This window comes from Silurus meridionalis, chromosome 27 (assembly GCF_014805685.1).
Source record: "Silurus meridionalis isolate SWU-2019-XX chromosome 27, ASM1480568v1, whole genome shotgun sequence".
Classification (NCBI taxonomy): domain Eukaryota; kingdom Metazoa; phylum Chordata; class Actinopteri; order Siluriformes; family Siluridae; genus Silurus; species Silurus meridionalis.
Window position 1 is genome coordinate 15,405,985 of NC_060910.1, and position 26,438 is coordinate 15,432,422.

The following is a 26,438-nucleotide window of genomic DNA, read 5'->3' on the forward strand; positions in this document are numbered from 1 at the left end:
CTAACATTTTATTAAAAGCTTCACCGACATTTCAGGCTTTTAATGCCAACACTCAGGGTCCTATTTGTCTTTTCCGCACGCGATCGCGCACCAAGGTCACGTCCAGCTCGGCTCACTCGCGCTTATCTGCGTTTCGGAGATAAGCTGGAGATTGGATTCCTAACAAGTCACACTATTCCTTTCACACAGGAGAAGCAGAAAAGAAAGCTGGTACTGAATTTACTTAAAATGTGAAGAAATGGTCAATATTATGCAAGAAACCCAATCCTTTCACTCATTTCACTGTAGCCACAACCCAAATACATAGTTACTAACAGAAGCATTGATATTAACCTCAAAACTTCCTCGGTTTCCGTGCGTGTTTTTCGTGCACTGCGGTTCTCCTAGGAATTTAAAATTCAGGCAAATTGTGCGTTCTTTTTTTTTTTGCAAATTCTACAAGAAAAAAAACTCAAACGTAAAGTTTCCTCACGATGTTGCTTGAAAAGTCTGGTAAATGTCCCTGTAAGCGTATCTGCAGCTAACTCGATATTTCCTGTCAGCCGCTGTGGAACAAAAAAACGGCTATTAAATCCACACGCACATATTCGAGCTGGTGCAGTTTGCTACGGATGCAAAAAAAAAAAAAAAAAAGACATGAAAATGCAGAAGTGATTGGATGCCTTCGAGATGGCCTCAGTGACTCCAGTTTAAAACAACGCTTCGTGTGATGCGACGGCTGAATTCTGAATGGGTAGAAACTCTAACTTGAACACAGTACTAGCAGCCCACCTGTGATAAACATTGAGAAATGAAGAGAATGGACTATTGGGAATAATTTAATACATATTCATGGATTAAAATGTATTAGAACACAAGTCAGTGATTTTGATTACCGGGTAAGTTTAGGCCCTGATGGCTCACCACCGCTTAAACCTAAAGTGACTTCCAAGTGTATTAAAACAATGCTAATCCATTATTTCTTTTAGTTGTATAGCAGTTTAAAAAGTGGATATTGTCTTAAATTGGCTTTATATAAATACAAAGCTGATGAATATATGCTACCGAAGACATAAAATGCTCCAGTGTTCATTATGGCCTCTAACTCATTCTGCATTTTCCATCGGGTCCCACAGGAACCCTGTCCCGATGCTCATCTCCAAGTCCTGCTCTTAGCGACTCCAACACGGACGCCCAAAGCCACATATTACTCCAGCTCACAGTTCCATAGTGACGATATTAGTGAGGTTATTATTATCAAAGAAAAAACAAGTTATTTGTATTATAAATGCACAATCCTGCCATTCCCAGGCATGCTGTACTGAAGAAACCATTGGTAAGATCATGGAATGATTTAAATTGTTGACATGTGACTTAGACAGTAGCTGCTGCTCATGTGCTTCTTTAGGATTTATGCTCTCAGACTTGCTCTTTAAAGTTTTGAAGCTGAAATGTACAATTTTTGCTCGGTTTCTAATTGTTTGTGACGCCAAATAAGGTTCTTCTAAAACCCTGTGTGAAATCTAGTTCGTATAAAATTCAATATTCCTCTGGCACTGATGAGGCTTTAGGTTTTTTTTATTTTTTTTTTAGTTTCATATTTGACAGTTCTTGATGAAAATCCTTAGTCCTTCTACTATGTGTTTTTCGTGTGTTGAGTGTGAAGCGTCACTTTGTGCACTAATAACAAATACATAAATAACAAAACAAAAAGAAAAAAGCTAATTTCGACCCACGTAACTACACACGAGTGTTTGAAATGTGAAAGGTCTTGTGCTATCTTGTATTGCAAGACCCCCTAGCAGTAAATGAAGATCTATCTGAGAAGCTGAGATCATCCTCTATTACAAAAGCAACAAAAAATATAATAATACAGCCAGACTGTGTACCAGGTTCTTCCCACAAGCCATCAGTTTCATCAATTCAAAGTAAATGAAATGGAATACACACATTCAAACACCGCTACTGCGACATTTATTGCCCAAACTACTACATTAATCTTCACCAAACATTTTACACATACAGGTATGTTAGTCCTAATTTGTTTTGTGTTCATTTGTGGATTAACCTTCATTGATTAACCATATCACGGTGTACCAATGGCAGGCCGTCAGGGACAGCAAGGTCTACTCTGCTGGCTTGAACTTGAATAAATATTTTTTTTTGTTCATGAATATGTATTGAATTATTCCCAATAGTCTATTCTCTTAATTTCATAGTGTCTCTCTTGGGGGTGCTGCTGTGCCACCTAATCAAAGTTCACGTTGGAATTTCTCTCCAATCACAGATTGCCATAAGACCAGCACTTTGAGCACTGTGGGCTATTTCTTTTTAGCATAAACTCCACATTGCCTGAAGATGTTGCGTTAACCAATCAGATTACAATTCTGCCCCTCCGAGGCCCCCTAGCAGGCGTCGCAATCACATCACCATTTTCACCCCTTTTGATAAGCTGGTCAGAGCGCATCCCTCAGCTGTCGCAAACTGCACAAGCTCAAATATATTGGTGTGAATTTAATTTATTCTGCAACGGCTGACAGGAGAAATTGATTTGGTCGCATATACGCTTACAAGGACATTTACAAGACGGACTTTTCAAGAAAAGCTGGACATCGTGAGGAAAGATCGGGGAAAACAGTTAAAAACATTTGGCTTTCATGGACCATTGACACTTTTGCGTTTTGTAGAATTTTCACAAAAACGTACATTTTGCCTGAATTTCAAATCCCCAAGAAAACCGTAATGCATGGGGTAATTTTATGATGTAAATATCGATGCTTCCATTGGAGATAATGCATGTGGGGTGTGGCTGCAGTGAAAGGAGGCTTGTTGAATTGTGTTCATTGGGTTTCTTGCTTTATGCTCTTCATTCACACTGTTTGAGATTCCAGTCTGTGACGCCGTTCTCCGTTATACTGCGTTCCTCTGTAATATTGATGTTTTCTATAGCCGTAGCATCCTGAAATATACGGCCGTGCACTATAATTTATGTGGCTGAAATGACATTGAAGCCACTTGACTTAAATGATTACCATTTGTCACTTGTCCAAGCAGCACAGCACAGCACTAAAACAATTCACTTGTAAGTAATCAACCGTGACACTGACCATGTCAATCAATGACAGGATAATGTGACGCAGCCTACCGTCTTATACCACAGTAAATTTTCCAGTTATTACAATTTCTAATCGATAGTTACATAATGCTGAATGTTCTCGAGGTTCATTCCTATTACCACTTAAATTACAGTAGGAATCTAAACGGTGCGAAGTTATTTCTCCTGTGAAGTTAATTAGACAAAAGAATGCAAAAACCCCAGAAAAGACGCCTGTGGTACTGAAGACTACTTCGACAAACACAATGTGTCAAAAGTGTGGAAACACGTAGTCTTTAATGGTTTATATATAGAGACATGTGCATGTTCCAACTGGGTCATCTCACGGTATAAAGATTGACAATATATAAATGTACATGTAGAATAAAGGTATATCTTATCTTATGTAAATGTTCAATTGAATCTAATTGAAAAATCCTTTTTGGCATGAATAACAGCTTTAAACACTGTTTGACAAAATACTTTGTCATGCCTCTTGGAAAAGTTGTTCTTTACTCGTTGGAGATTTTTTTCCCGGCCTTGCGATACAGTTAAAGCAGAGATACACTTTCACTTGTGGAAAGGTATTTGCCTTTAAATGTAATTCGGTATCCAAAGTACTATAATTTATTATGGCTATAATGTTCCCATTATAATTTTGGTCACAAGACTCTTCCTTTATCAACTCTGTATGAACTGTATTTTGGTGATAAGTAGACACCATCAAGCGCCAATCAAAATAAGTTCAAAACAGACGGCACTCTTTACACTGATTGGTGACTTGATTTGACCAGTTAGGTTTTTATACACTCATTATTAAAAAGAAGGACTGATTTCCCAAAATAGAATTGAGTAAAAGGTCAGATATTTGACCTTGAAAAGTCTCCCCAAATGGAAATACTTCAGTAAAGTTCAGATAGGTGAAAATGCTAATTAGGTACTGTCACAAATTGCATTTACTTCATTAACATCCATGACTGTTTTGATGTAGTGATTGGGCCGTTCCATGATAGATAACATTCAGTTTGTTTTTTTAGATAAGCGTCACTCCGGCTCATTGTCTTGTTATATGGTGATGTTGGTTCCAATAAATCGCAGTCCAAATAGAATTTCATGGTTTTGAAGTATGGAATGGTGAAGTTGCTGGTTCAGTATTTGATCTATATCTAAATAATGAGTTAGAATGTTCCCCAAATATAGACGAAAACCTGTGAAGTGGATTTTATGGAGGTATATCCATATTTTTTCCCAGGCACTGTATACATGAAATTTGTTTAAGTTAACACCTTGAGACCATTATATTAACACCATTATATCAGAGAATTTTGGTGCTGTGGTATAAAATCTTTTTTTTGCCTTAGAAGTTTTTCTGTTAAGTGTAGAGTTGAATCACATTGGTATGAAGCATTAACACAGAACATTGCTGCCTATCTATGAATATACATTTATTCTAAAATATAGTGATCAGAGACTTTTGTCTAATTGTTATTTGCTCCATATGACTTACTGAGGTGAGAAAAATATACTTCAGAGTCCTCACTATCCTTTAGTATACAGTGTAGCTGTGACAGAAGTTTGGTGTGGTCCAACTTGAACCAATCAGGAGAGGGTTTGCATATGTAGCGGGTTGCCAAATTGGGTAATTTCAAGTTAGGCCCCAGTTGGGTAACACAGATGTGTATACAAGTAGGTGTGTGTTTATGTGTGTGGATTTCACACGTGCGTTAAACAAAATCTGAATTTTCGGTGCTCTACAAATCAATTTTCTGGTGCGGAGTAAGCAGCCACAGTGACTCTAGTGTCTTTTTATCCCCCTGGCATTGTTGTGTATGTTTTCAAGTTTAATAATCTCCTTCTTCTTTTGGCTTCTCCCATTAGGGGTCGCCACAGCGGCTCATCCGTCTCCATACCCCCCTGTCCTCTACATCTGCCTCTTTCAACCCAATTACCTGCATGTCTTCCCTCACCACATCCATAAACCTCCTCCTTGGCCTTCCTCTTTTCCTCCCTCCTGGCGGCTCCATCCTCAGCATTCTTTCACCGATATACCCCATGTCCCTCCTCTGCACATGTTCAAACCATCTCAATCCTACCTCTCTCATATTTTCCTCAAAATGTCCTACATGCGCTGCTCCTCTAATAAACTTGATTCTGATCGTGTCCATCGTCATCACTCCCAATGAAAATCTCAACTTCTTCAGCTTTGCTACCTCCAGCTCCACCTTCTGTCTTTTACTCAATGCCACTGTCTCTAAACCATACAACATCGCAGGTCTTACCACAGTCCTATAAACTTTCCCTTTAACTCTCACAGATGTGACAGACCTTCTATCACAAATCACTCCTGCTATCACTCTTGTCCACCTACTCCACCCTGCCTGCACTCTTTTCTTCACTTCTCTAACACACTCTCCATTACTTTCCACTGTGGATCCCAGGTTCCTGAACTCCTCCACCTTTTCCACCTCTTCTCCCTGCAACCGCACCCTCTGCCCTCCCTCTCATTCACACACATGTATCCACCTCTCCACCTCTCCAGGCTCTTCTCAACCTGCTCCCTACTCTTACCACAAATCACAATATAAAATACCTTGTACATCAACAGGAAAGGGCTTAAAGCTGATCCTTGATGCAGTCCAGCCTCCACCTTGAACCAGTCTGACTTTCCTACTGCACACTTCACTGCTGTCACACTGCACTCATACATGTCCTGCACCACCCTCACATACTTCTCTACCACACCTGACTTATTCATACAATACCACAATTCATCTCTTGGCACTCTGTCGTACGCTTTCTCTAAATCCACAAACACACAATGCAACTTCTTCTAACCTTCTCTATACTTTTCCTCAACATTTTCAAAGCAAATAATGCATCTGTGGTGCTCTTCCTCGGCATGAAACCATACTGTTGCTTACAGATGGTCACCTCTTCTCTCAGCCTGGCTTCCACTACTCTTTCCCATAACTTCATGGTGTGACTGATCAACTTAATTCCCCTGTAGTTACTGCAGGTCTGCATATCTCCCTTATTCTTAAAGATCGGTACCAGCACACTCCTTCTCCATTCCTCAGGCATCCTCTCACCTTTCTGAATCTTGTTGAACAATTTGGTTAAAAACTCCACTGCCATCTCTCCTAAACATCTCCATGCTTCTACCGGTATGTCATCTGGTCCAACCGACTTTCCACTCTTCGTCCTCTTAATCACTGCTCTCACTTCCTCCTTACTAATCCTATCCACTTCCTGCTTCACCATATCAACAGTCCACTACAATGGCTCAAGACCACATGCTACATTTAATTTCCTATCACTGCACACCTTAACAATTATTAACTGTAATGAATGGACATTCGATGCCACCCAGATGAGGATAGGCTCACTTTTGAGTCTGGTTCCTTTCAAGGTTTCGTCATTGAAACGTCTCTGGGAGTTTTTTGCTTGCCACAGTCGCCACTGGCTGTACAAACTTATACATACTTTTATTTCCTCTAATACTTTTATTAACTCCATTTTCTCCATTTTACCTAAGGCTAAGGATTAGTTCCCTGGTGGTCTAGTGGTTAGGATGCGGCGCTCTCACTGCTGCGGCCCAGGTTCGATCCCGGGTCGGGTAACCAACCCCAGCCACTCTTAGTGCCGCCCCCAAGCCCAGATAAATGGGGAGTGTTGCATTAGAAAGGGCATCCAGCGTAAAAACATGGGCCAAATCAAACAAGCGGAGGATCCGCTGTGGCGACCTCTAACGGGAGAAGCTGAAAGAAAGTTTTTTTTACCTAAGGATGAGGACTCATTTCTGTGCCAGAGCACTGTTCTCCAATCTGATTGGTCAGAAGGTATTGAGTAGATGTCTATATGTCGCTGGACACTCTACCAATTCTCATCCTGGTAATAGTTTTTCCTCAAACTTTAGCTGCCACTAAGTTTGACACATTGGTACAGAATGTCTTTGTGCTTTAGCTTAACAATTTCCATCCAATAAACTAATATACATTAACTTTTCCTTTTCTATCTCCAGGAAGACATAGCTCTACCTCTGCCATGTTAATCTGTATACTATGTGACTCTCAGGACATGCCTTGTAATGTGTCACATTCACGTAGCAGCAGTGGTGCCGAGAGAACGCGCTCGAGAAACGGTTTAACGGGGAGAAATTGATCTACATACCAAATATTGGTCAAAAATGATTGTTTTTTTATTACTAAATAATAAAAGTATGGAACATTTACTAATAATTATACATAAATGAATCGTTTTTTATACAAATAAACCGTGCAAATATGAAAATATATAAATGATGCATCGCAAAAAAAAATCCAACTTGCATCCGATGCACACTTTCTAAATCGATGCAACATTTATGCCAATGTACCGATGCAAATCTGTGAATCTTCAATCCCTAATCCACATGTTCCCCAAACCCCAGATCTTCTATGGTATATCGTTGAATTCTCAAACCTGATTGGTCAGAAGGTGTTGCTCCACACATTAATCCACAAAAATCTGAAAAAATCTAGGAGCATCCACACCGATCCCCAAAATTCCCAGATTTTCTACGGTTTAACACAACACTTGAATTTTCAAGGCTTTATTGTTCCAACAATGAATTATGTGTTTTTATTAGGGCTGTCAATCAATTTAAATATTTAACTACGGTTAATCGCATGATTGTTGAGTTAACTAAAACTTTTGATCTGTGTTGAATATATTAATACTGTTCAAGATTTTAATACTCTTATCAACATAGGCATGAACTAATATGGATGCTTTATTCAAATGTATCTTTATTATTAGTGAAACTATACTCAACACAAAGCATGAAAACTAAATATGCTTGTAAATGTTTTAAAGTAATTATGGTGTTTTAAATTACATAAATCATCATGACACCAAAGAAACTTTTGCTTTGTTTCCACACGGACGGTTTTGATTGCCGGATGTGTGCGTCATGGTGGATTTCGGTGCATGGTTGAGACTTGGTGCATCAGTAACAAATGTTTAGTGATTAGAGGGTTTTTTGTTTTTTATATCCGAGTACAGAAAGGACGCCGTGAATAAATGCATGTTGCGTTGAAGGATTTATTTTCGCCTATTTTATATTCATTTATGTATATCCTTAATAAGAATTGTCAAACGGAAATGCGCACGTTAATAAAAATTAGTGCTGTTAAAATGAATTAACACAGTCATTTTTAACACGTTAGTTTTTATTTTTAATCCTGGTGAAAACTCAAAAAACAAAGAAATGTAAGGAATATATTGTATGAATCTAGTGAAAAAACCTTCCCAGAACAGTGGAGCTCATTAGGATGGAGAAGAAGAAACGAATAATAACGAGAAGAAAAAAATCTACACAAGCAGGAACAAGTTTGTTTGGATTGTTGGGATCCTTCCCAATCTGGCAACCTGCAAACCCAGCAAAAGTGTGTGTGTGTTTATAGTGCGTATAAAGTGTGCGTGTTTATACAGTGAGTATAAAGAGTGTGCGTGTTTTCCCTGTAGGTCTGAAAAAGTGAAGATCGGGTGTATTTTGTGGAACTAAAGAACAGGATGATCACCGGTGATCGCGTCGATCACTTCCGAGGAATCGGAAAGGCGATAGTATGAGCTGTCTCGGGGTCGGACAGAGAGATCGGGGGAAGAGTTGCTGAACAAAGAGAGAAGGAAGAAGAAGTGGAGAAAGAAGAAACGGAGTGTGTAATGGCCACCCGGGCACAGAGGCGAGTCGCTCCGAGCACGAAGCGCGGCCAGGAGGAGCTGCGGCGGAGGGAACAGCAGCAGCGGCACGACGATGACTCCGACGCCGAGGAGCCGCACCTCGAGTTCGCCCTGCGCAAGTCGGACGGCCGCGAGCCGCAGATCATCCACAGCGGACACTTCATGGTCTCCACGCCGCACGTCGAGCATCCGCCGAAGAAAGGCTACGATTTCGACACGGTTAACAAGCAGACGTGCCAAACCTACCACTTCGGCAAGGCGAGCGCGTGTCATCTCTCCATCGACGCGTCTCTCACCAAACTCTTCGAGTGCATGACCCTGGCGTACAGGCGAGGCCCATACAGCACCACCATAAACCATACACCACAAACCATACACCATACAGCACCACCATACACCATTAACCATACACCATACAGCACCATCACTATTATAATATAACGTGTGTGAGAGTGTCCCGGGGGTGTGTGAGAGTGTCCCGGGGGTGTGTGAGAGTATCCCGGGGGTGTGTGAGAGTGTCCCGGGGGTGTGTGAGAGTGTCGAGGAGAGCCCCGGTTGAGAGTCGAGGAGAGCCCCGGTTGAGAGTCGAGGAGAGCCCCGGTTGAGAGTCGGGGAGAGCCCCGGTAGAGAGTCGGGGAGAGCCCCGGTAGAGAGTCGGGGAGAGCCCCGGTAGAGAGTCGTAGAGAGCCCCGGTAGAGAGTCGGAGAGAGCCCCGGTAGAGAGTCGGAGAGAGCCCCGGTAGAGAGTCGGAGAGAGCCCCGGTAGAGAGTCGGAGAGCCCCGGTAGAGTCGGAGAGAGCCCCGGTAGAGAGTCGGAGAGAGCCCCGGTAGAGAGTCGGAGAGAGCCCCGGTAGAGAGTCGGAGAGAGCCCCGGTAGAGAGTCGGAGAGAGCCCCGGTAGAGAGTCGGAGAGAGCCCCGGTAGAGAGTCGGAGAGAGCCCCGGTAGAGAGTGCGAGTCTCCCGGGGTTCAGGTTCTTCCTAACCCCGTATTAAATTTCACCCCCACACGTACACACCTTTAACCGCACGCTTCTACTTCATGAACTCTTAAAACTCAACGTTTATAACCAAATTTATTCAATTTACACGTCTATTATTATTAGTTATAAACTCCAGGGGGAAGCTAGCTCGGCTAACTCGGCTAAGCGTTTCTTCAGCTCGAGTGACGCACGCTAGCTCCATGCTAACGCTTAGCCACCGAGTGATAAACATAAACAAGGATCAGATGTACAACTATTTTCCTCCATACCTACAAAAATAAAATAAATTGACATTTTCTACGCCATTTGCTCGTCCCCAAGCTCCAGAAAGAATGATTTTCTGGACGCCTGAAGTGTTTTATTGTGTCCCAGCATCTGATTAGATGTTGGTTCTATTCATGGTAGATACTTGGTTATATTTGTGTTAGGAGTGTATTGTTTGGATTTCTGTTCAGTTTTTATTCACAATTCGGGTGCTGAGAGGGGTGTGGGAAAATATTCAGACTAGTTCAAGCTCCTAGTATATAGTACAGCACTAGTAATCACTCTGTACAGCAGTGGTGAGCTGAAAAGCATCCCTGAACTTTGAGGAGTATGGGCCAATGTGGCCAGATTTCAAGAAGAAAAAGCAAGATAGTCTGTGAGGGAAACAAAACAAGCCTGAAAATAAACAACTTGCCTTCAAGATCAAGCTTTTGGAGAGACGTCACCTAGTAAAAAAGAGCTAAACATGCTCCTGAGGTATCGATCGATCATGTCCCTTCTTTCTTTCTGGATTTTTTGGAGATTTGGAGACCACTCTGTGTATCTGAGGGATGGTTCAACAAAATGAAACACCCTAAAGATCCATGAAGTTTCTGAGCAACTCAAGAACTAGGGATGGATCTGAACTTTAATGAATATAAACTGTCAACAGCTTAGGACTTGAGACTGCAGTCTTACAAAAATTCATATTTTATAACCTGTTTATCTCTGTATAGATGTTTAGGACAATGTCCATTGTTAAATGCACTGTACAAACAAAACTGGGTTTAATTTCACACAAAAACTTGCCAACTCCTGGCTCTCGGACCTGAGGTCAGGTCTTAAACCCTCAACCCTGCAGATGTTAATCACTATCCAGCCGGACCTCGAATAAAGCATTCAAATGAATTAATTGTCTCCTAGTTGAGATGCAATGCAGGAATTTAATGCTGTCAATTTTCCCCCATTTATATTTTTCCTATTTATACATTTCCACTACTTTGTTCCTGGCAAATTACAAAATTCAAACTGCAATAAAAACTAGCTATCGAGGTTAAACAACAACAACAACATTGTGAGTTGCATCATGTCAAACCGGTTGTTGTTGGAGTAGAAAAAGGTCAGAGGTTGAAATAGCAATCCCAAAATAATCCCACAACTTACAAGCGACGTTACAAAAAAATGCTAAAATTTGCTTATCACATCGCAAGTGTGGAATGTGCTCCAACAGCCGAACAGGTTTTTGCAATAAAGGAAAATTGCATGGAATGATAACTGCTGTAAAAGGAAGAAAAAAAACAATCCTCCGACCGGTTTTTTTTTTTTTTTTTGGAGGAGAAGGAAGTATTACTTGTGGACATCACATGGGCTGTTCATCATGAGAATGATGGGCATGCAGCCAAGCACAAAGCCATCAAAACATTATTAGTTATGGGGAAGTGGTAGAGCAGTGGTTAAGACTCTGGGGTATTGATTGGTTGGGGGTTCAAGCCCCAGCACACTCAAGCTGCTACAGTTGGGCCCTTGAGCGAGGCCCTTAACCTTCTGTGCTCCAGAGGTGCTGTATAATGTCTGACCCTGTGGTCTGATCTCAGCTTCCTAACAATCTGAGATATGCAAAGATAGAATTTTACTGTCTGGTGATGTACATGTGACAACTATTAAGTCTTTCTGTACAGCGACGTAACTGTGTTCATTTCAAAATAATTCTTAACTGTGTGTGTGTGTGTGTGTGTGTGTGTGTGTGTGTGTGTGTGTGTGTGTGTGGGGAAAAATATTTGATTATGACATTGTGCTGGAGGCAGTTTACGACAATGGAACATTGGCTCGTAGTGCTGTAAAGGAAACGTCCGCACACGAGAGTTCATCACGTGACGGGAGACATATGCCGAGGAAATGAGACCGAAGGAAGAGTTCAGGGCGGGAAAAAAACCACATGCCGACGGACAAGTGTTGAGAACTGATAAATACCGGCTTTTATCTGGGATGTACCAAAAAGACGTAGTGAAATTCTGAGTGCTTCAGAATCGGGTTAAAGGTCGTGAAGGGGGACAGTAGGACAAATTGTGCTTGGATTAAAATGGGTCACGTTTCATCTGCAATGACAAGCATTTATATATAACGAATGTGTTGCATTTTGTCGTTTTTTTTTTTTCCATCATCAGTGGGAGATTGGTGTCCCCAAAATGGAAAAACTTCAAAGGGCTAAAACTTCTCTGGAGGGACAAAATTCGCCTGAACAATGCCATCTGGAGGGCTTGGTACATTCAGTGTAAGGACCGCACACCCACACCTTTTTTTTTAGTTTTGCATCCTCATCCGTCTGATCAATGCTTCTTATTGCGCAGATGTGGAGAAAAGAGAGAACCCAGTCTGCCATTTTGTTACGCCTTTGGATGGGACCATGGATTCAGGAGTCCATCGACCTGCAGAGGTGAGGTAGAGGATGATGTTCGGTGCGCTGCACTCATGTTGCCCTCAATCGCAATCACAGTTGTGTATATTGTATTGTGTACGTGTGATTCGTATCTCGACGCATAGCCAACGATACGCAACATTTAAAGATCCAAATAAAGCAGCTACCGATGCGATATTCATTACAGTACTTATAGTTAGTTTTTTTTTTTCTTTGGTTCAGACACACAGCAAAATCATAATTGTACTTTAAGTGACTTTTAACGCATGGTCCTTTCACAAACAGGCCTCCAGGAAGACGCAGCTCTACCTCTGCCATGTTAATCTGTATTCTAGGACACGCCTGGGTCTCAGTAGTGTTGTGACGCTCACGTGACAGCAGTGGTGCAGAGAGTGTAACCTGCTGCTGCTGTAACGCAATCATTTTCCTCACGGGATCAATAAAGAATATCGAAGTCTAGCTTTCTGCACGTAGCTCACCTTGTTCTGCTGTGAATTGTGAAAAATGAGCACTTCCCCTAAACGGTTTAGTAACCTCCGAGTGTTGCTGATGCTGTAGTCAGGAAGACGAGACTTTCTGCTCGTGCTGAACAATTTGTACTCTTCGTCTTCAGGTTTCTACACTTGTATACTGTAATGCTTAATCTAAGAAGAGGATTGAATTTTATTCATGCACCTCAACCTCAGTTGTTCAGACTTAGGAGACCGAGGCGCATCCCGAAAATCACATAGAACACAGATTAACATGGCAGAGGTAGAGCTGCGTCTTCCTGGAGACAGAACAGGAAAAAAAACACCTGATTTCATTCAATCATTTTTTTTTATTAATTTTTTCCGATTCCGAAAGGACCACCATGCGTTAGAAGTCGGAAGGCACTTAATTAAATCGATGATTTTGCCGTCTGTCCGAACCAAAGAAATAAAAGCGCACCATATTGTATTACACGGCGTCATATTTGTATTCCTTTAAAACGCATTGCGTTGAATCAAATTCACACATCGGAAATGAATTTGATCAATTTATCTGTCATTATTCTCTCTTCCAAGGCAATAGCGACAGAAGGAAAATACTGGAAGAGGCGAATCGAAATTGTTCTTCGCGAGTACCATAAATGGAGGACGTACTTCAAGAAGCGGGTAGGTCTCCTGTTTAACCCGGCCGAGGACTTGTTCAACCCTAAACGAGCTCCATTTTACACTATATGGACAAACGTGTTGAGACACGTCTTCCCGAGGAACCACAAAGTTATATTGAAGTCTTTTAAAAGCAGTAGCTAAAACTTTCCCTTTTACTTGTACTATGCTTTCTATGGAAGATCATCTTGAGTGGCCTGCTATAGACCTCGACTCTATTGGGATGATTTGGAACGCTGACTGCACCCCAGGCCTCCTCACTTTCCCCTACATTTTTACAACACCCTTTTAGCTGAATGGACAGGAAATGGGGAACTAAATATGGAATTGGATGTTCAAAAAGAAGCACGTGGTCACGTGCCCACAAACATGTCCATATAGTGTATAAATATATTATATAATTATATCTTATATATGATATTTTGCATTGCCAGACAATATGGTATATTGTCTTTGTCAATTCCGGGAATCCGAAATAATGAAAATGTTATTTTTTCCAGTTAAATCAGCACAAAGATGACGATCTTTCCAGCCTACTCAAGGTAACTATTGATTTTTTGCATTTCCGATGAAACTGTTGCATTATTAAGATGCCCGGTTCGCTCTTAACGCCGAGTACACTAATAGCCCCACGTTAATATTCTACGTGACGTGTGTCCTTTTTTTACTTTTGTACACACAGTAATGTCTTGCCTGGTGTGATGGTGTAATGTACATGACATTGCTGTGGGACTAATAGCATCTACTAGGGTGTGCACTAATGTGTACATTTATATGATTTCATATATTTTATTCGATATCGCACGAGAAGTGGCGTTTTTGTCCTTCAAAAAATCAGCACGATCACAAACGCGATATCGATTTAATACAACAGTTCAATAAACCAGAAACGAATATTAAGAGGTTTTAGACACTGCATCGCAATTTTGTTGATACTGATTTCATTCGCTTGGTAACAGTCAAAATGTCTTCTTACTTGAAACTTATCGGAAAAGACGAATCTCAGCTGTGCATTGTCTTCCTTAAGGTACAAGCACATCAACACACTCAGCAAAGTAGCGTCTGACTATCGTTATTTTTACAGGCTGAAAATTCCTGGAAGAAAAGCAAGTTGCATTAAAAAATGTTAATCCGGTTCTTCAAAATGCAAAAAAAAAAAGAAAGCGTAATTGCCTTCTTTGGAATTAAAGACGTAAGCATGACAGTTTTGCTTCGGTTATAAACACGCCTGCTTTTGAATTAAATCCCCGCATTTTGAGGATTTTATTTCAGAATGCAGAGGTTGAGAAATTTCTAATTGGATACAAGACTTCTTCATTACAAACGATTTTAAATGATATATTGCATCAACCGGAGTGAAGAGTTTCTGAGGTTTTTTTTTTCTTTCCCCTTCGTATTTTGCCACGTCCCGATTTTGTGTGAAACCATGTGATTCATTTCTGATGGAAATCTATCAGTGTTTGTTCTGATCAGAACAAATACTTGAAATACCTATAAATACCTATCCTCCATGTCTACCTTCATTTCCTTCCAGGTTTCCAAATAAAGTAAAAAGAAAAAAAAATTATTCCCAGATTTTCCATGTGATCTCAGACTTTTGCGCCCGGCATATGTCTATATTTCAGAAACTCTTCATGTCCAGAATAATGTATTTGCGCCTGCACTAACCTCGTTCGTCCACTAACCCGGCCTGCGCTGTTGCATTTTCACCTTTTTCGAAAAAGGGGGCAGAGGAGCAGTTTTCGCTCTTCGGCGAAGTGCACCCCGACATCCTCCGTCTGCCCTTCTGCCAGGATGAAGAGGCGTTCGGGGGCACTCGCGGCTCCCGCAGGAGCCGAGACTCTCCCGCACCGATGGAGATGGACCCCATCTTCGACATGGACATGCTCATGTCCGAGTTCTCCGACACGCTCTTCTCGACGCTTTCCTCTCACCAGCCGGTCGCTTGGCCCAATCCCAGAGAGATCGGTAAGAGCGCCGTCCGAAATCGAAGCCCACATGATCCTTTGCACGGGTTGTAATTGGTTCCCGTTATCTTTTCGCAGCACACGCAGGCAACGCAGACATGATCCAGCCTGGTCTCATCCCGCTGCAGCCCAACTTGGACTTCATGGACACGTTCGAGCCTCTTCAAGGTTAAATCGTATCACATTTAACGCGGTCGCTCGCTCAGATGTGTGGGTTGGTGGATGATTGCATTGTCTGTCCCAAAATCTAAAGAACTGGTAACAGTGAGTTCTGTGGAAGTATAGGGATTTTCCTATACTAGGGACAGGAAAAAACAAATTCTAAGACGTGTGTGAGAATTTGGGAAGATTGTCTTTTTTGCCTTAGTCAGCATTTTTTTTAAGCCAAATCCAGCAATCCTTGTGTTTTATCATTTGCCATTTAAGTGTGATCTGTTGCCTTTTTTTTTTGTGTGCGTGCACATATTTCTTTTATTTTCCCCCCACACTTGACTCACAACGGTATATGATATACCAGGGGTCCCCAAACATTTTTCTTTAATGGAAGGCCTGTAACTGAAAATGACATGGGCCAGTGTGACTACCAGTATTATTGCGGAGATTTTATGATTTTTAAATGTATTTATGCCTCATAATACTGTAACGCTGCCTCTAAAGCTCATTAAGAAGCACTTAAGAATGGGTTTTTGTTTGTTAGTTTCTTAAGGTCTTAAATTTCATTGTTATTAGTCTTAAAAATGTTTGAAAAAGTCTTTCATTTGACTCTTCTGCACCGTTCAGACAAATGAGCGCTACGTTTCAGGAGCTACCGTATATCGCCCATCATAATGACACTTTTTATAATTTTTTTGGGATATTCATTGCTATTGAAAACAAACATTTACTTACTTATGCATATGGTTGGTGGGTGAAAATAACTTAATTATATGTCAATTAATAAGGTCAATTTGACTTTGAAAGCCAACCTTTTTTTTTATTTTTATTTTTTTTATTTTATAACTAAATACAGATATGATTTGAGTAAATCATATATTTAAAAAATACTCACAAATGTGGGGGCGGGCCGTAGTTTGGGGACCCCTGTGATATATGATCAGTGTGTCGGTGTGCTCAAATGGAGTGATCTGATTCCATGATCGATGTCAGATTGATCTAGTTCTGGATGTTGGTGTTTGGTAGCACAAGGCTCAGGTCTATAGGTGACGATCGATTTGACCTGAACTTCAGCAAGATTTCCAGGGAGCTTAAAGTGCGACGTTACCGCTTTCGTTCACCCTTTATTCCCTTTTGGTGAAATTCTCCATTTGGGCCATATTCAGTTCCTGATTTTACTCCATGAACTTCAGGTTCGTTTCCAAATATAGGACTCGCCTTTCCTGCCCTCTTAACTTAACCGCCAAGTTGAAATAACTTCATAGCTCACCTCCCGGGCGACGACAGACGCCTTAATTAAAATCGCACAGGAGTCCGGCCGGTGCAGTTTATAATTATAGGTGCATTCGCTCCTCAGCTATCTCACAGATTCCTTGCTTGTTTTCTCCTTTTTAACCAGATCTGTTTCACACCCTGCGTCAGCCCTTCTACCCCACAACCTCACCCACTGCCCCAACCACCACTCCCTTATCCAGCAGCAGTAGCAGCACCCAAACCCAGGTACCAGCCCAGCGCTGCTCCAAGATCCACACACTTACACAAAACTAGCTTCAGTGCTAATGTGTACAATTCGAGGTGGCGTGTCAGGCTCTTGGGATACATTGACACAGAAAAGCTCACGGCATTCCCACTTTAAACGATGCATGCGACTGAAACTATGCAGGTGTAGAACTATTAGGGCATTTTATATAATTACACGGGCGTGGTCTGACAGCTAAAAATACACTATATGGACAGAAGTTTACAGACGATCAAGTGCTTATTGTACATCCAATTTCACATTTAGTCCCCTTTTCCTGTTCGAATAATCTTCACTCTTCTGGGAAGATGTTCTAGATTTTGGAGTGTACTTGTAGAGATTTGTGATCATTCAGCCACAAGGGGTTGGTTATTAATAAAGGTCGACGAACAGCGGATTTTACAGATGGCGATAGCTTGGTTGGATCGTACTTGCCGATAACCGGTAATGAACCAAACAAACAAACAAAATAGTTCAAGAAAAGTAAAAAAAACTACTGAATTATTAAAATGTGCTAAATAAAATAAATATGAATATATAATTTAAAAGAATAAATGTTGATGAAAATTAAAGACAGGCATTCAAGCTAAAACACAAAGTAACACTCCAAATAAATAAAAACATTTAGATCTGAAATTAATAAAAAGACAAAACAAACAGCACGTGGTGTCAGTGATTCACCCCTAGAGGCCGCTCTCGTCAACCTCTAGTTATCAAATTCGGGTCAGGTACTGATGTAGGGTGACGTGAGGAGGCCTGGGGTGCAGTCAGTCTGAAAAATTCAACCCAGGTGTTAAATAGGGTTGAGGTCAGAGCTCTATAGCAGGAGATGTTCTATTCCAATTCCTTTAATCTCCTCAGAGCTGGCTTTGTGAGAAGGTTTGGGGCTCCTAGTTCTAATTCCACATCCAAAGAAGTCCTATACAATTGTGTGCCTACAGCTTTGTGGGAAAAGTTTGCACATATAGCTGGAAATGTCAATACTTTCGTCCATATAGTGTAAGTAGCAGTCTAACCATTTTCAGTTATTATTATTATTATTTAGGATGAATGTGACCCATTTATAGTGCAGTATCCATCTATAACAGCACAAAAATCCTTATTGATTTACATTATAAATGCATGCATTGTTCAGAGAAATTTGACACACCTCAGGGTCTATCATGCTGGCAGTTTAGTCAAAAGAAAAAAGCACAGTTTGAAATAAAAATTGGTAAATATGTGTGCAAGAACAGGAAATGTACCACTGGACCCATGCCATGATTCCCTTAAATGTGAAAACAACTCGTACAAGTGTGCACTCATTGATTGTATCTTATACAACCCCAATTTCAAAACAGTAAGAACAGTGTAAAGTGTAAATAAAAACAAAGTGCAATGATTTGCAAATCTTATAAATCCATATTCTATTCAATAGAACAAAAATGTTTAAACTGAAAATATATACCATTAAGGGGGGGGATCCATTTGAATTTGATGGCTACAGGGCCATGTTTACCACTGTGTAGCATCATGTCTTCCATACATATACATCTGGGAACTGACGAGACAAGTTGCTGAAGTTTTGGGAGAGAAATGTTGTCCCATATGTGTCTGGTCCAGATTTCTAGCTGCTCAACAGTTCTGGGTGTTCTTTGTTGTATTTTTTGTTTCATGACATGCCAAATGTTTTCAAATTGCAGGCAGGCCAGTTTAGCACCTGGACTCTTCTCAAATATGCAAAAATATCCCTGAAAAAGGCGTCTTCTGGATGAAGGCATTGGTCTAAACCTGTCAATATCGTTTAGCATTGATGGAGCCTTTCCAAATGTGCAAACTTTTGATGGTATATTATGTAATTAGATATTTAACTGTTTTGCAAATTTATATTGTAGAACATTATTCTGAAATTGTTCCACAATTTGTAGACAGTCCTTCACAGATTGCCGAAGCTCTGCCCATCTTTACTCCTGAAAGACTTTGCCTCTTTGAGATATTTATACTCAATCATCCTACTGACCTGCGGTCAGTTAACCTCATTAGTTGCAAAATGGTTTTATTTTAATAACTCTTTATTTTTCCAGACTTTGTTGGCCTATCCCAACTTTTATGAGATGCATTGTGGCCATTAAATTCAATATGACCTTATTTTGTCTCCAAAAATGGTCCTCTGTTTAAACATTTGAAATGTTTTCTATGTTCTATTGTGAAAAAAAGGGTTTAAGGGTTTATGAGATTTGCAAATCATTGCTTTATACATTGCTTTATACATTTAAATTTTTAGTTTTGTTTTTTGAATTTGGGGTTGTATTACATGTCACATTAATATAATACTCTGACACTGCAGGTTGATTTGACACGGCCAGTGTGAAAGACGCCAATGTATAATACATGGAGAAAAGCCGTGTTTACGGTGTTATCTCTCAATCTTTTTTTTCGCAGACTTCATTGTTACCTACAATGAACTTGCCTACAGATCTATCCATCTCACTGGCCCAGAGTCCTCCCAGTCATGCATACGAACAGGGCTACATGCCACTTTTTACAGAACAAATGCCACCCTCGACCAACTCGACCCCCATCATGCCGCCCCCGGCGCCGCTGCCCCCACCACCCTCTCACTCGCTGCAATGCCAGGCTGTTGCCGCTGTCCCTAGAAGCTCGTCTCCATGCCCGGGCATGCATACTGGTCCTTCCGCAGTGACACCCAACACCACTGCCACCCACAGGTCAACCTTCGTCATATCACCCAGGCCTCCTCGTCAAGATCAGGCCCTCTCCTGTGTCTCTTTGCCCCCCCAGCCACAAAGCTTCGCCTTGCCACGACCCCTCCCGCCTGCTGGCTCTGTTAAAAAGAGCCGCCACGTTCCCATAGTCCCTGCTACTCCAGTTCCATCACCTCATCTCATACTCACAGGTGAGTTTTCTTCTCCACATTATGTCCTCAATATACAGTGTGTGTAGGTGTGTGTGTGTGTGTGTGTGTGTGTATGTATATGTGTGTATAAATATTTCCCACTTTATCTTGGTCTTATATTGAAGTTATGTGCTCAATTTTCTTTCCCAATGCACCTGATAACCAATAAACAGGAGTCAATGCTCAAATCATGCAGAACTCTCTCATAAAGAGATCAGTTCCAGTTGATTGCTGGAACTATCGGCTATTAAATATCCATACCCATAGTTTTTCCTGGTTGCTTTATGCAGTAGCATAGCGGCCACTAGAGACAAATCACTGACACCATGTGCTGCTTATCTGAAGTGTCCATTATTTATTAATTTATACAGACGTCCTAAGAGGCCACACATTATATTTTTTTTTTCTTGTTTTCTCGTGATCACGACTTAACCAACATTGTTTCCTTGTGATCAGTACCTTTCTTTGTATTTGGCTTGAGAGCGTGTTCTAGAGTAGAGAAAATACTGGGGGGAAAAAAAACCCTGAAATATCTGTGGGTCTGTCTGTGATAGACACTTATGTGTAAGTTGTCAGGCATTTGATAAGTAGGCTGCCAGGTCTGCAATACACCAGAAACATGCAGAAGGTGGGATTATTTTTATGCGGTATCTATTTCAAAAACGAATAAATTGGTTATCGGCTAAATCCAACCTATTTGGTGGAGACTTCCATATTTGTAACATTTGAGATTTCTCGCCAGGGCCTGCCGGCACCGTTCTCGTCACGCCGTCCCCTCTTAAAAGCGACGTGGCCTCTACCGCTGGCATGGTCATCACCTCGGCCAATATTCCACGCGTGAGACGATTCTTTCATTATTATCATTTCGTGATTAAAAGGTTGTAGGTTTTGTGGTACTTTTTAAACACGGAACGTTGTGTTCACAGGGGTCCGGCTTCCACATTCTTCCCCCGAGCCAGAATTCTTCTCAGCACATTGTGCCCAAGGAGGAAACAAACTTGTCTTGCAATAAGAACTCAGTTCCAGCAACATGCACAGGTAAGAGTTCTGATATTTTTGGGAGGCCAAAAGGTGCAGAACCTATCCCAGTTCTATGCTTTATTTTGATCACATTTGTTGCTCACGCTATTTTCCAGCATTAGACAGCCGAATTCCAGGTCAAAGTTCACCTTTAGGGGCAGAGCAGGTGCCAAGCCCACAGTCTCCACTCAGCAGCTGTACCTCAGTTCTGGCCAAGAACGAGTCCAATCAGGTACCTTTTCAGACTCTATATTTTGAGTAAATGTCTAAATATTGTCCAAAGTAATTTTATCTGTAGTTTTTAGGTTTCCTACAGATTTTGGAAAAGTATGGATTTAGATTTCCAGTGATTTCCAGGTCTGGATTAGTATGGAAAAAAGAGCACCGAGTATTAAAAAATGTGTTTCCATACTCTTGGGTTTTCTAAGAAGAATTGAAAAAATATATATATTTTTTTTCCAAAATAAAGGCTACGTTCACAAAACATATGGAAAAGATCAGAGATTCTGACACCGACATACATCAGAAGATTGTAATGTAACAATGTTATGGTTCGAATTTATAAATCTGTACTTTGGTTCATCTACTACAAAATGTTTAGCTCACTTTGGAGGAATCGCTAGAGTTCAGAGTTCAGAGTTTAGTAGAGGACCAATCGCCTTGGTCTAATCACTGATGCCTGTATTCTGTAGCCTTCCAATCCAGGTTAAAATCCACGATGAAATCGTTTCCCTTGTTTTTTCGCTGATTTCCTGTTTTGTCTGTTCTGTTTTTTTTCTCCCTCTCAAATCAGACTCGCCGCGTGAAACACAAATCGGCCGAGCAGAAACGCCGATCCAACATCAACATCGGCTTCAAGACCCTGTGCAGCCTCGTTCCTTCTCTCAAATCGCAGTCTAATGTAAAAACATTACATTTCTCTTTTATTGCATGAAGTTATTTTTTTTAAATGCATAGACACGATAATGTTTTCATATCGATATCATGATTTTATTTATTTATTTATTCATTTTATTTTTTATGATTGACTAGTACCGATATTCTGATACTGCTCAGTTTTTTCATTTCAGTCAAACTACTTTATACCGTTTAAAAAAAAAAAAAAACAATCCTCAGGTAAATATCGCCCTTGTGATATTCACATGTGGTAAAGAATTAGTCTGGTTAACAGCACTGTCCTAAATGAGGTCAAATTTGAAATGTAATAGCACTTGGACTGGTGAATATTGTGAAAGGCAGATCATTCTTATGTCTCTGCTTACAGATACATAAGTCATTGTTGCATATGGCACATCATCTGCGCCATTCAGTGGCTAAACTATTAAGTTTTTGTCGCCCTTACTGCATTTTGCAGAAATACTTTGACTTTGAAATCCTTCACAAGTAGTCATACCTTAGATGTCCACCAGGATGCAGACCACAATTTGACATACACTATATGAACAAAAGCATTTGTACGGGTGGCTTTTCCAGTCGTATGTGGTTCTTCCCCAAATTTTTACCTCAGAATTGGAGGCACATAATTGTATAGGATGTCTTTGGATGTGGAAAATCTCCCTTCATCCGAATTTGGAGACCCAAACCCAGAGTGGAAGATCTTCTGCTATTGGAACGCTGATGTGACCCCAAGGCCTCCACACCTCACCTACATCAGTATCTGATTTTACAAACACCCTTCGAGCACAGATCTCTACAAAATTTTGTGGTACATCTTCCCAGAAGAGTAAATCAAGAACAAATGTGGAATGGGATGTTCACGTAAAAAATGGCTATTAAATATCGCACAAGGGAACAGTCAGGTCTTGAAGTTGACGTGTTAGAGGCAGGAAAAAATGGGCAAGCGTAAGAATTGAGTGGCCTCCAAAACAGCAGGTCTTGTGGATTGTTGCAGGGGTTAGGACTGTTAAAAAAAGATACCAGCTTTGATAGAAAGGTATCGGAACATCCAGCTGACTCGTCCCCCTCTGTATTTCCGGTGAATCAGATCAGTAACGCTACGACCCTTCAGAAGACGGTGGAGTACATCGGAAAGCTGCAGCAGGAGCGCCACCAACTGCAGGACGAGACGAGGAGACTGCGGGAGGAAATCGAGGAGCTCAACGTGTCGATAAAGTACGTGTTTCGAGATGTATATCGCTATGATCATTTCTCATCGAAATAAACAAGTTGACCAGAGTTACAACGCACGTGTATGAAGGCTTTGTTCGAGACGCCTGGCTGAAAGTCCACTTCTTCTCATTCATGCCCAAACTATATATATAAGAGAAAAGGGGGAAAATGAGAGAATTTAATTTAACATAAAAAATGTTTTATTGTTTAATTTTTAAGCTGCAAAAAATGTTGTTATATTTATAAAATTAATTATATGTCAAAAAATAAATAAAAACAGAAGGGAATTATTTTGTATTGTTTAATGTACATATATATATAAATGATATATCAATATATTCATAATTAAATACATAATTTTTTGCCAGATTATTCACATCTTTCTTCAATTTTTGACAGCTCATGCCAGGAGCAGCTTCCCGCCACGGGAGTCCCTTTTACACGCCAACGATCCGACCACATGAAGGAGAAGTTCGACGAGTATGTAAAGATCAGAACTCTGCAGAACTGGAAGTTTTGGATTGTATCCTTTTTGGTTTGAATCGGTTTATGGTCATGGCGTAGGTTTTTGCGTGATTTTTCATATCGTATTTTTATTTTTGATATTTCTGTGCTGGTACATTAAGGACTCCTGTGGACTGGTGACTCGCAAACCTTTCGATATTCCTCATGTTCTATATATTTTATGGGCATGTTTTTTTTTTTTTGCCTTTTTATAAAGCGAAATTCTTACATTTAATCACTCAATTAGAGTGATCGTACACCCCTAATCACATGACCGAGTTTTTCTTTTTTTTTTTTCTCCCTCCTACGTCTTTAACTCTGAATCTACAGAAGAATCAGGCGAATTTGGTGAAAAAATAGCCTTCTTTAGCCTGGTTGTTATTAATGTAGGCAAGCATGAAGAATACTACGATTCGGCTAATGCAAAGGTCCGTTTGAAATGCGCCATCTTGTGGAATCAACTGAAACGCAGAGTATTCCAGGAAACAGAGTTTCTGCGGATTCTTAAAAAGTCTCAAATCTAAGGCCTTAAAAAGTTCCAAATTTGTTGTGTCTTAACATTTTTTAAACAGGTCTTTCCGATGTCCCTGTAACACTCCCTCTAATGCTGAAATGTGCCCTTTAGCACTTTAGATTTGTTTGCTAGTTTTTCGCGGTGGTGTCGTTCTTTCTTTCGCTGGTCCAACTGTAATTCGCTGTATTTCAAATACAAATGAGACCAATATGCGACAGCCAATCGGCTTTCTGTTACTGAAGAATCTTTCTTGGATTGTACCACGTAAAATGCAAGTTAAGCGATATTTTTTTTTTTATTGCTCATTTAAGGTCAGTCGCTAACCACCGTATTTGTGTGTGTTTTTAAGGTCATGTTTATTTATTTAAGTATTTCCTTTAACAGCACTCCTTCAGTTTAGCATCATCATTAAACCTCTGTTCGAGTCCTTCAACGGGAGCGTGTCCACCACCAACCAGAGCAAGCTGTGTGAGACCACCATGCAATGGCTGGACCGAGATTGTGCACTTCCTGTGCTCAGACCCAGTGAGTTATGATGATTTAATAAAAAAAGAAAAATTGCAATTAATATAATATAATATAGCACACTCCGTGCAGCCCGCAGGACCGCTGTGTCAAAACAAGCCGAGTCAGTGATTCACCTTTAGAATTTTTTAGCAGCAACCCGGAAAAACTACCGCTATGAATTTTCTTTTTTATATATATAATTCCAGCAATAAAAAAAAACCCTTATCACATCATTATTATGAACAGTATGTCTAGAAGAACTTTTAATTACGAATAAAAAATCTTGTTTTAGAAATCGTAGTGATGGTATTTTGATAAGATGATGAGCAACAAGTTGCACAGGACACAGCGGAAATTGTACGTGGGCCAGTAAACCGTTCAGTCATCACTCTACTGAGTATGTGATAACGATGCAAATGATAAGAAAGCAATGTAACATGGGGAATAAATTAGTAATTGTCAATTGCCGGTACTCGTGTTTGCTACAATCTTGATCTCTCTTCTGTCTTTCTTTCCCCTTTTCTGACTAAACAGTGGTTTTAGGGACACTGAGACACCTAAGCACCACCACGTCCATCTTAACCGACCCAGCTCTCCTCCCACAAGAAGCTAGGCAGGCCGTCATCAACTCCACACACCCCTCGGCCAAGTCCTAGCCCTTCGTCTGGCTTTCAAATCTCTGCCTTTTTATCATATCTGGAGATTTCTGTAGTACTCATAATGCTGAAAAGGAGGCCACGATGGCGTCATGTGCCTTGTGCTTGAAGTGATATTTAAAAAAAAAAAAAAAAAGCGCTAAAGGACTGTTCTTTCTTGCCTTACTGAGTTTTGGTTTGTAACAGTGTTAAAAGGGCTGCTATGGACATTTATAGACATTTTATTTTACAGAATTAAACTTGTCATTATGTTCAAAAGGGGGAAAAAAAAAGAGAAACCCAGAATCTTCAGCACACTTGTTTGGCGTTTCTGTTTAAAAACGAAAAACTGATGTTATCATTTTTTTTTTTTCTTTTTTTTTTTCCTCTTTATTTTATTTATTTTTATCAAGACATTTTTACATTTGATTTAATACAAGCAGTGTGTGACGGTTAAGCGTCTGAGGGCTCAGACAGCAGCCATCTAGACATCTTTCAATCTAAACTCTCCGTCTCCTTCTTGCTGGTATTCAAGTGTTTCTTGCACTACACATGTACAGGATTTTTCATTTCAAGCTTTTAAGTGACTTTGTACACACTATTAAGAGGTGTGTTGTTGTTTTTGTTTTGTTGTTTTTTCTCGTCTCTAGACATTCGGTCTTCCAGCTATGAGATTTCGCGATAACTTCTGGGTCTTATTCTGTATTTTAGAACCCAGGTTATGTAAAATACCTTCGATTTGCCAGTTCAGTAAAGAAACATTTGCTGGATTGTATTATATTACCTACGTTTTAATAGTTTGTTTGCAGCTCGAATGCTGAATTGTGCTGAGTGTGCTGGAATTCACCAGATTTCTGATAACGAACACAGTTTGTGGTACAGCCCTGTGTCATGCATTTTGCTTCTCAGGTGTATCCATGAATATTAAGGAGGGGGTGGATGTGTTTGAGATGTGTGCGAGCCTGGAATTTATCTAGTATGTGCTTCACAGGTTCTTCCCAATATACTTTTTGGAGTTAGTTTGAAAAGAATTAAAAGAAAAAAACACC

The 26,438-nt window shown here is 40.5% G+C and overlaps 1 protein-coding gene across 2 annotated transcripts; it reads left to right on the forward strand.

The window, feature by feature from the left end:
* Positions 1-8,056: 8,056 nt before the first annotated feature.
* LOC124380580 (MLX interacting protein) lies at positions 8,057-26,438 on the forward strand. Of its 2 annotated transcripts, XM_046841700.1 has the most exons (18): positions 8,057-8,499; positions 8,579-9,123; positions 12,182-12,288; positions 12,365-12,450; positions 13,479-13,568; positions 14,066-14,107; positions 15,290-15,533; positions 15,611-15,700; positions 17,085-17,185; positions 19,626-20,100; positions 20,843-20,937; positions 21,027-21,138; positions 21,237-21,352; positions 21,914-22,021; positions 23,105-23,232; positions 23,629-23,752; positions 24,643-24,772; positions 25,289-26,438. In XM_046841700.1, exons 2-18 carry the CDS (start codon positions 8,777-8,779, stop codon positions 25,408-25,410), a joined length of 2,517 nt encoding a protein of 838 aa, XP_046697656.1. In that variant the 5' UTR covers positions 8,057-8,499; positions 8,579-8,776; the 3' UTR covers positions 25,411-26,438. The 2 variants fall into 2 exon arrangements, with proteins under 2 accessions (XP_046697656.1, XP_046697655.1); XM_046841699.1 differs by lacking the exon at positions 8,057-8,499 and having other exon boundaries at positions 8,506-9,123.

Excerpts from the sequence above, each read along its gene's own strand:
- LOC124380580 (XM_046841700.1), top strand. The coding sequence starts at position 8,777 with ATGGCCACCCGGGCACAGAGGCGAGTCGCTCCGAGCACGAAGCGCGGC. Across the intron at positions 9,124-12,181 it reads TGCATGACCCTGGCGTACAG|TGGGAGATTGGTGTCCCCAA; the intron begins GCGAGGCCCATA and ends TTCCATCATCAG. Across the intron at positions 22,022-23,104 it reads CTCTCAAATCGCAGTCTAAT|ATCAGTAACGCTACGACCCT; the intron begins GTAAAAACATTA and ends CCGGTGAATCAG.